The 10924-nt window shown below is 39.0% G+C and overlaps 1 protein-coding gene across 1 annotated transcript in view; it reads left to right on the top strand.

Annotated features, from left to right (window-relative positions):
• Positions 1 to 10924, top strand: part of LOC101349741 (pregnancy zone protein-like) — a 64912-nt gene that overhangs the window by 17495 nt on the left and 36493 nt on the right. The window contains exons 11-13 of the mRNA XM_004387288.1: positions 1071 to 1232; positions 1800 to 2027; positions 5148 to 5211. Of these exons, the coding sequence (XP_004387345.1) occupies positions 1071 to 1232; positions 1800 to 2027; positions 5148 to 5211 (454 nt within the window). The remainder of the gene's footprint in view (positions 1 to 1070; positions 1233 to 1799; positions 2028 to 5147; positions 5212 to 10924) is intronic.

Here is a 10924-nt window from a genome sequence, read left to right as displayed (position 1 = left end):
TGCGTGTGAAAGACCGAAGACCGAAGAATTGATGCCTTCGAATTATGGTGTTGGCAAAGAATGGTGAATATACCATGGACTGCCAGAAGAAGGAACAAGTCTGTCTTGGAAGAAGTACAGCCGGAGTGCTTCATGGAAGAGAGGATGGTGAGACTTCGTCTCACATGCTTTGGACATATTGTCAAGAGGGATCAGTCCCTGAAGAAGGACATCATGCTTGTTGAGGTAGAGAATCAGAGAAAAAGAGGAAGACCTTCAACAAGATGGACTGACACAGTGGCTACAACAATGGGCTCAAACACAGCAAAGGTTGTGAGGATGGCACATGACCGGACAGTGTTCCATTCTGTTGTACATAGAGTCACTACGAGGCAGAACCAATTGGACGGCACCTAACAACAACAACAACAGTATTCCTGTACTGACATAGAAGTATAGCATTCTAGAATATGTTTAAAATTTTGAACTTTATCCTAGGGGATTAAAAAAATGACTGAAGGTTTTAATAAGAAGCATAACATGATTAGATGTGCTCAAACTGTATAGAAAATAGTTTGGAGTAAGGATAATGCTGCATAATGGAGGATTGCAAAAGATTAAGTAGAGGGCTATTGGAAACCAGATGGGAAAAAATATGTAGTTTGGTCTCGGATGGTAGCAGTGGGTTATTTGGAGAGAAGTAGACAGGATTAAAATATGTTTACCAAATGGAAGAGACAGCACTTGGCAATGGGTGGATATAGACAGTGAAAAAAGACCAAGAAAGGCCCCAATATTCCTGTATAAACTAATGGGTGAACAGAAAGACCATTTACTGAGTAGAGAACACCAGAGAAGAAGATTTGGGAACATAACATTATGAGTCCCCTTTTGCCTATGAGTTATCCAAACAGAAATGTCAAATAGAAAAAATAATAATTTAGAATCGAGAAAACATGTTTCATTGCCAAATTCTGAGATCTTCAGGAAATGACAGGAAGTGGCCAGTTGGTCAAGAAGTAAACACGACAGAGTGGAATATGTTATTGCTATATGACACTTGGGGCCAGCTATCACTTTCATATTTCTAGGTTCTTCTGGTTGATGAGAAGGATCATCCAATCCCCAATAAAACCATAATTGCCAGCGTGAATGGAGGTAGATACCAATACAGCTTTACTACTAATGAGCATGGTTTGGCGAAGATTTCCATTGATACCACCAACTTCACATCTTCTTTCATTACAGTGCAAGTAAGTAGAAAGGGGTATAGGGAATGAAAAAATTCAGATCACTGGGGTGGCATCATTTAAGGATATAGGTGAATCATTTAAACTCTAGGGATAAAACGAAAGAGGGTAAAGAGTAAAATAGGAATTGAGCAATTTGGAGACCTAAACTATAAGAAACACAACATTCTGTCAGAAAACTTAATTTAGATAACTCTGTTTACAACATAAGCTAGTGTAAGGAGACACTGAATAGATCATCTTGGTCTTCCCTTGAAAATGTCAACATCTTTATAATTTTAAGACACGTTAGGCTTTGCTTGATTTCTTTGGTGTACCACTATTTTTGTTATGTGTTGAATATTCAAGTGTTCTTATACAATTTACAGCCATAAAGGTGTTAAGAAAAATGTATTGATCTTGATGCAAGTGAATATCTACTGATCAGTATAACACAAACTTATATGACTTTAAGGAGAAGCTGTTTATAGATTGTTTTATTTGGGAAAGAAGACTTGTTACATGGTTCCTATAAATTTTATATGTATTAATAACAAATTGCCTATTTAAGACCTTAATTTCTTCTACTAGGTCACTTTTAAACCAACTAACTACTGTTTTGATAACTGGTGGCTAGAAGAATCTCATATAGAAGCGCATCAGACTGCAAGGCATGTTTTCTCGCCAAGTAAGAGTTATATTCACATTGAACCTGCTGCTGGTACTTTGACCTGTGGACAAACTCAGGAGATCAGGACACACTATATCTTGAATGCACAGATCCTGAAGAACCAAAAAGAGTTAATTTTCTATTTTTTGGTAAGAATAAAAGCCACTATAGCTCTTTCTAATTGTGTAGACTCCAAAGAGATAGAGTTTCTGTGTAAGTGATGCCCCTTAGGAGAAATCGTATCAATATTGACTTTTTATGTGTGTTTTTATGCTTAAAGAAAAGTTACTTCCTAGCAAAATTACTAATGCTTTGCTTTCTTATTTGTATTCTGATGCCCACTGAAATATATAGGTATTTTTCTTGCTGAGTTCCAATGGCAAATTATTAAGTAGGAGAGAAAAGAGCCTGTCTTAGTCATCTAGTGCTGCTGTAACAGAAATACCACAAGTGGTTGGCTTTAACAAAGAGAAATTTATTCTCTCACAGTTTAGGAGGCTAGAAGTCCAAATTTAGGGTGCCAGCTCTAGGGAAAGATTTTCTTTCTCTGTTGGTTCTGGGGGAAGGTCCTCGTCATTGATCTTCCCAGCTCTAGGAGCTTCTCAGCACAGGAACCCCAGGTCCAAAGGACGCACTCTGCTCCCAGCACTGCTTTCTTGGTGGTATGCAGTCCCTATGTCTCTCTGCTCTTCTCTCTTTTATATCTCAAAAGAGATTGGCTCAAGACACAATCCAATCTTGTAGCTTTAGCCCTGCCTCACTAACATGACTGCCGCTAATCCCATTTCATCAACATCATAGAGATAGGATTTACAACATATAGGAAAATCATATCAGATGACAAAATGGTGGACAATCACACAATACTGGGGATCATGATCTAGCCAAACTGATACACATATTTTTGGGAGACACAATTCAATCCATGACAGAGCCTAAAACAAAAGCTTTATTAGTGAAAACAATGATTTTCTTAGAACTCAGAAGATAAATAATCAAAGGCCAAGGACCAAGAATTTATTTAAAAGGAAATAAAAATGATCCACAACTCTCTGGAAAAAGATTCAACTCTGACATTAATTGGAGAAATGAAAATTAAAACACTAAGACATTTTACACCTACAAAACCAAAAACAAAAACCCTGTTGCTGTCTATTCAATTCCAGCTCATAGAGACCCTATAAGACTGAGTAGAACTGCCCCATAGCGTTTCCAAAGCTGTAATCTTTACAGAAGCAGATTGCCCCATCTTTCTCACAAGGAGCAGCTAGTGGATTCAAACCCTCACCAACCTTCCGGTTAGCAGTGGAGCACTTAACCACTGCCCCACCAGTGCTCCTTTTACAGCTATAAAGCTTCTAAATAATTTATAAACCTCATGAGTGGTGTAATTGCAGGAGAAAAGTACATTGACAGGCATATTATAAATGGGTGTTAGTGGTAAGATAAGTGTCAGAACCTGACTAACTTCAGGAGGGATAATGTGAATCAAAATCAGCCCAAGCCTGATCCATATGAAGTGGAGGTCAAACGTGCCACCGCTCTTCAACCTTTTTACCAATTCTGACATCAGCCATCCTTCCCATAGCACTGTGCTTCTCTTCTGGGTTTGATAATCCATTGCAGTGGCCACATAGAACTCACAGACCATACTCACAGTTAAGTGATTTATTAAGGAATAGACTACAGCATAGGATCAGGATCAGGAAGCATGTAGGCAAAATCTCCCTTCTTCAGTGCAGCACAGCTCTCTCAGCTCCTCTCGACCATGCAGGTCTCCTCTTAGCCCCCTGAGCACAGCTTCTCTCAGTTCCCTCAGGACAGGTTACTCTTGGCCCTGCCATCTGTCACCACCAACTCTGCCCCTAGACTCCTTCTGGGCCTCTCACTGACTTCAGCGTTATAGCCCTTTATCCATGTTACAGCTCTTTTAGGAGATTCCTTGCCTCTTCTCACTCTCTCTGCCGCTTCTCTCCTCTCTTCCTTCTTCCCTCTTCTTCTTTCTGTCCAAAACAATCTGTCTGCCGTTGGATGCCTATACATACAACTCCTTGTCAAATTCAAGACATAGCACTCCCACCAGGGCCATTAACTGACCAATAATACCCTCTCGGTAGGCCAGGAACACTTCATTTGCAAAGTCTATTGATCAATCCCTGATAGGTGCATACCAATCACAGGGCGGGCTGCAGTGCAGGCCCAGACAAAAAGTATCAAACCACAAGTTGTTTACAACTTACCCAGGAAATGTCAGTCAACCTGGACAAAAGCAACAAACCCTCTGGGGTAGAAAACTAGAGCAAAGGAAATAACTCAGGGCTTAGGGGAAAAAATCTCTCAAACTGTTTTTTCCAAAGAACGGAGGCAAAAGGCCCCATAAGGAACTCATGTGACCATAGCACAATACTTTTGAGACTAATAAATCCTCCCCAACATGAAACATCCAAAGCTACTAGTTACCCAAGGAAATCATTTTAGGAAGAAAAAGTATTATGCAGGAAATTCTGTATAGGAACATTAACTATAAACAACATCTTTAAAAACACTCTATGAAAAAGTAAAATAATTACCAGTAAGTTAGAGTCTTAGCTCTATCACTTCCTAGGTAAGTGGCTTCAAACAATTTACCTAATCTCATTTGTAAAGAAAAATATCAGTTCTCTTTCCTGAATACAGGACAAATATTAATACCTACTTCATGGAGTTACTGTGCAAATTAAGTACAACCTTAAAACTAAATTATTTACTTCAGTGCTTGGAACATACAGAATGCTCAATAATTTAGCCATCGTATAAGAGAGAATAGAACTGCCGGTAGGATTTCCAATGAGTGGCTGGTGGATTCGAACTGCTGACCTTTTGGGTAGCAGCTGTAGCTCTTAACCACTGTACCACTAGGGCTCCTTATTTTTAATAGGGGCAACAATCGAGAATACTTATGCATATTTTGTATCTGACTATACTGTATTTTGTTTTGCATATAGTGGATGCTTAAAATATTTGTTGAAAGAATAATATGTAAAGTTGAAATATTAATATTAAAAAGAAATAGTAAATATTAAGTGAAACAGTAAAACAAATTGTAAAATTATATATTTGTTACTTTAAGTATATAAATATACATACAGAAAAATACTAAAAATTTACGTGATTAAAAAAACTTCTCAGTTGGAATAAAGATTATCATTTATTTACATATTTTGAATGTGTTTCAGTAAGTTTGGTACGTGCATCTTAAAACAATAATGAGTGTATTTCTCTGTCTTCAGATCAAAGCAAGAGGAAGCATCTACCACTCAGGAACTAATGTATTATCCATTGAACAAGGAGAGAGTAAGTATTTTCAGAATTTCCTATTTTTTCTCTCACGTCTTCAAATCCTGAGCAATTTAGCTTGATAGAGCTATTTTCAAATTAGAGGAAGTAGTCACCAACCTTCTATCAACCAAGACGGAGAAGCTGATAAAATAGAATGGTATACTGGATTCATTTCAGTCCACTCAGGACTTCTTCTTTTTATAGCATTTCTATATTTTAAATTTAATTCCTAAACATGAAGAAAATAATTTTAAAATTCAAGAAATAACTTTAAAATGTAGAAAATTACCAAAGAAAAATTTTACTTTTTATGTTTTTATATTAGTTTACCACAAACTTACTGGTTATATATATATATAATTTTACTGGTTACTGGTTAAATACATACATGCATATATATATAGTTCTATAAGTCAGAAATCTGATTAGGCTAAAATACAGGTGTCAGCAGGACTGCATTCCTTCTGGAGAGCTACAGGAAAATCTGTTTCATTGCCTTTCTCAGCTTCTAGTAACTGCCTGCATTCCTTGGCTTTGGGCTTGAAGGCACCAAAAATACCACTGGGGAAGAGGTGCCTCCTGAAAGTAGGGTCAACCTTAATGACATGGATGGAGTAAAGCTTTGGGGACCTTCATTTGCTGATGTGGCACTACTCAAAATGAGAACAGCTTCAAACATCTGTTAGTAACTGGAAAGTGGAATGTACAAAGTACTAATCAAGGAAAACTGGAAGTTGTCAAAAATGAAATGGAACACTTGAAGATCAATATACTAAGCATTAGTGAACTGAGATGGGCTGATATTGGCCATTTTGAATCAGACAATCATATAGTCTACTATGCTGGGAGTGACAAATTGACGAGGAGCAGCATCACATTCATCTTCAAAAAGAACATTTCAAGATCTATCGTCAAATATATACAGCGCTGTCAGTGATAGGAAAATATCCACATAATCTGACTATTATTCAGATTTACCTACCAACCACTAATGCCAAAGATGAAGAAATTAAAGACTTTTACCAACTTCTGCAGTCTGAAATTGATCAAACATGCAATCAAGATGCATTGATAATTACTGGTGATTGGAGGCAAAAGTTGGAAACAAAGAAGGATCGGTAGTTGGAAAACACGGCCTTGGTGAAAGAAGTGATGCTGGAGATCAAATGATAGAATTTTGCTAGACCAACAGCTTACTCAATGATTAAGGAGCCCTGGTGGCTCAATGGTTAAGTGATCAGCTTCCAACTGTAAGGTTGGAGATTCAAACCCACCAGCAGCTCCACAGAAGAAAGTACCTGGCAATGTGCTCCGTAAAGACTGCAGCCTAGGAAACCCTATGGGGCATGTTGGTTGTTGTTAGGTGTCATTGAGTCGTTTCCAACTACTAACAACCTTATGTACAACAGAACGAAACACTGCCCAGTTCAGTGCCACCTTCACAACTGTTGCTATGTTGAAACCCATTGTTGCAGCCACTGTGTCAATACATATCATTGAAGTTCTTCTTCTTTTTCAATGACGCTCTACATTACCAAGTATGATATCTGTTTTAGTTATCTATAACAGAAATATCACAAGCGTATGGCTTTAACAAAGAGAAATTCATTCTCTCAGTCTAGTAGGCTAGAAGTCCAAATTCAGGGAGTTAGCTCAAGAGGAAGGCTTTCTCTCTGTGTTGAATCTAGGGGAAGGTCCTTGTCATCAATCTTCCCCAGTCGAGGAGCTTCTCAGCGCAGAGACCCCATGTGCAAAGGACTTGATATTCTCCTGAGTCTTGTTTCTTAGTGGTAAGAGGTCCCCCTGTCTCTCTGCTTGCTTCTGTCTTTTATATCTCAAAAGAGATTGGTTTAAAACACAACCTAATCTTGTAGATTGAGTCTTGCTTCATTAACATTACTGCCTCTAATCCTGCCTCATTAATATCATAGAGATAGGATTTACAACACATAGGAAAATCACTTTGGATGAACAATAGTGAACAATCATACAATACTGGAAAGCATAGCCTAGCCAAGTTGACACATATTTTTAGGGGACATAATTCAATCCATGACAATGTCCTTCTCCAGGGACTGGTCCCTCCTGATAACATGTCCAAAGTATGTGAGACAAAGTCTTGCCATCCTCGCCTCTAAGGAGCATTCTGGGGGTACTTCTTCAAAGACAGATTTGTTTGTTCTTTTGACAGTCCATAAGTATATTCAATATTCTTCGCCAACACCATAATTCAAAGCCATCAATTCTTCTTCAGTCTTTCTCGTTCATCATCCATCTTTCACGTGCATATGAGGTTATTGAAAACACCATGGCTTGGGTCAGGTGCACTTTAGTCCTCAAGGTTACATCTTTGCTTTTTAACACTTTAAAGAGGTCTTTTGCAGCAGGTTTGCCCAACACTATGTCGCTTGATTTCTTGACTGCTGCTTCCAAGGGTGTTGATTGTGTGTCCAAGTAAAATGAAATCCTTGACAACTTCAATCTTTTCTCCATTTATCATGATGTTGCTTATTGGTCCAGTTGTGAGGATTTTAGTTTTCTTTATGTTGAGTTGCAATCCATACTGAAGGCTGTAGTCTTTGATCTTCATCAGTAAGTGCTTCAAGTTCTCTCCACTTTCAGCAAGCAAGGTTGTGTCATCTGCATATCGCAAGTTTGTTAATGAGTCTTCCTCCAATTCTGATGCCACGTTCTTCTTCACATAGTCCAGCCTCTCAGATTATTTGCTCAGCATACGGATTGAAAAAGTATGGTGGAAGGATACAACACTGATGCACACCTTTCCTGATTTTAAACCACACAGCACCTCCTTGTTCTGTTTGAATGACTGCCTCTCTTGGTCTATATACAGGTTCCTCATGAGCACAGTTAAGTACTCCAGAATTCTCATTCTTTGAAATGTTATCCATAATTTGTTATGATCCACATAGTCAAATGCAGGTAAACATCTTCCTGGTATTCTCTGCTTTCAGTCAAGATTCATCTGACATCAGCAATGATATCTGTCGTTCCACGTTCTCTTCTGAGTTTGGCTTGAATTTCTGGAAGTTCCCTGATGATGTATTGCTGCAACCATTTTTGAATTATCTTCAGTAAAATTTTACTTGCGTGTGATACTAATGATGTTGTTTGATAACTTCCACTTTCTGTTGGATCACCTTTCTTTGGAATGGGTATAAATATGGATCTCTTCCAGTTGGTTGGCCAGGTTGTTGTCTTCCAAATTTCTTGGCATCGATGAGTGAGTGCTTCCAGCGTTTGTTGAAACATTTCGGTTGGTATTTTTTCAATTTCTGGAGCTTTGTTTTTCACCAGTGCCGTCAGTGCTCTTCAATTCTTTCAGCTTGAGAAAGGCTGAGTGTGTTCTTCCCTTCTGGTTTTCTAACTCCAGGTCTTTGCACATTTCATTATAATACTTTACTTTGTCTTCTTGAGCCTCCTTTTGAAATCTTCTGTTCAGCGCTTCATCATTTCTTCCATTTGCTTTAGCTATTCTATATTCAAGAGCATCCATTTTCGTCTTCTCTGACATCCATTTTCGTCTTTTCTTTCTTTCCTGTCTTTTTCATGACCCTTTGCTTTCTTCACGTATGATGTCCTTGATGTCATCACACAACTAGTCTGGTCATCAGTCATTACTGTTCAGTGTGTCAAATCTATTCTTGAGATGGTCTCTCAATTCATCTGGGATATACTCAAGGTTGTACTTTGGCTCTCGTGGACTTATTTTAATTTCATCAACTTTAACATGAACTTGCCTATGAGAAACTGATGATCTCTTCACCAGTTGGCCCTGGCCTTGTTCTCACTGACGATATTGAGGGTCTACATCATCTCTTTCCACATATGTAGTCAGTTTAATTCCTGTGTAGTCCGACCATCCAGGTCCGTGTGGATAGTGGCCATTTATGTTGTTGGAAAAAAAGGTGTTTTCAATGAATAAGTCATTGGTCTTGCAAAATTCTATCATGCAATCTCCAGGGTCATTTCTATTACTAAGGCCGTATTTTCCAAGTACCAATCCTTCTTTTATTTCCAACTACCGATCCTTCTTCTTTGTTTCCAATTTTTGATTTCCAATCACCACTAATTATCAATGCATCTTGGTTGCATGTTTGATCAATTTCAGACCGCAAAAGTTGGTAGAAATCTTCAATTTTTTCATCTTTGGCATTAGTGGTTCGTGGGTAAATTTGAACAATATTCATATTAACTGGTCTTCCTTGTAGGCATGTGGATATTATCCTTTCACTGGCAGCATTGTACTTCAGGATAGATTCTGAAATGTTATTTTTGATGATAAATGTCATGCCGTTCCTCTTCAATTTGTCATTCCCAGCATAGTAGACCACCACCGTCTGATTCAAAATGGAAAATTACAGTCCATTTTAGTCTCGTTATCTAGTACTGCTATAACAGGAATACCACAAATGGATAGCTTTGACAAACAGAAATTTATTCTAGAAGGCTAAAAGTCCGAATTCAGGGTGCCAACTCCAGGGAAAGGCTTTATCTCTCTGTCAGCTATGGGAGAAGGTCCTTGTCACCAATCTTCTCCTGCTCTAGAATCTTCTCAGTGCAGGGATCCCAGGTCCAAAGGACCCATGCTCCTGGCTCTACTTTTTTGTTTGTATGAGGTCCCCATGAGGCCATAGGTGTAGATTGGGAGATGCAAGGTAATGTGACAGGAGTGGAGACCATGGGCATTTGGTCCACTTCCTCATGCAACTCATTTATGCCTTCAGGTCCTGCTTGGGCCCAATCTTGTATATACCACTTTCATTTAATGATGGAGTGCTGCTGTGCATGTCCAACTTTATGGCTCTGTGGTTCAGACAACACCCAGTTCATGATGGGCAGGTCAGGGCACATGGTGAATTGGTGGCCCATGGTTAAGCATTCAGTCTCCACTAAGGCTCAGTAACAAGCCAAAAGCTGTTTCTCAAAAGGAAAGTCATTATATGCGGAGGATGTCAGGGCTTTGCTCCAAAATCCTAAGGATCTGTGCTGTGATTGACCAATAAAGGTCTGCCAAAGACTCCAAACAGCATCTCTGTCTACCACTGACATTTCAAGTACCATTCAGTCAGCTAGATTATGTGGTCCAAGTGGCAGAGCTGCTTGCATGGCAGCCTGAACCTGTTGCAGAGCCTTCTCTCATTCTGGGCCTCACGCAAAACTAGCAGCTTTTCAAGTCACTTGATAAATAGACCAGAGTAGCACACCCAGATGGAGGAATATGTTGCCTCCAAAATCCAAAGAGGCCCACTAGGCGTTGTGACTTTTTAGTTGTGGGAGGGGCTAGATGCAATAACTTATCCTTCACTTTAGAAGGAATATCTCAACATGCCCCACACCACTGGAACCCTAAAAATTTCACTAAGGTAGAAGGCATCTGAATTTTTATGGGATTGATTTCCCACCCTCTAGCATGCAAATATTTTACCAATAAATCCAGAATTATTGACACTTCTTCCTTACTAGATCCAGTCAGCATAATGTCATCAACGTAATGGACAAGTGTGATGTCTTGTGGAAGGGAAAGGCGAGCAAGGCCCCTGTGGACTAAATTATGAAATAAGGCTGGAGAGTTGATGTAGCTTAAGGTAGGCAACTAAAGGTGTATTTCTGGCCTTGCCAGCTAAAGGCAAACTACTTCTGGTGGTCCTTTGAAACAAGTATGGAGAAAAAGGCATTAGCCAGATCAACAGCTGCATACCAGGTACCA

The sequence above is a fragment of the Trichechus manatus genome, unplaced genomic scaffold (assembly GCF_000243295.1).
Source record: "Trichechus manatus latirostris isolate Lorelei unplaced genomic scaffold, TriManLat1.0 scaffold00182, whole genome shotgun sequence".
NCBI lineage: Eukaryota > Metazoa > Chordata > Mammalia > Sirenia > Trichechidae > Trichechus > Trichechus manatus.
The sequence above is the reverse complement of the archived record's forward strand: the minus strand, read 5'-3'. Positions and strand labels throughout refer to the sequence as shown.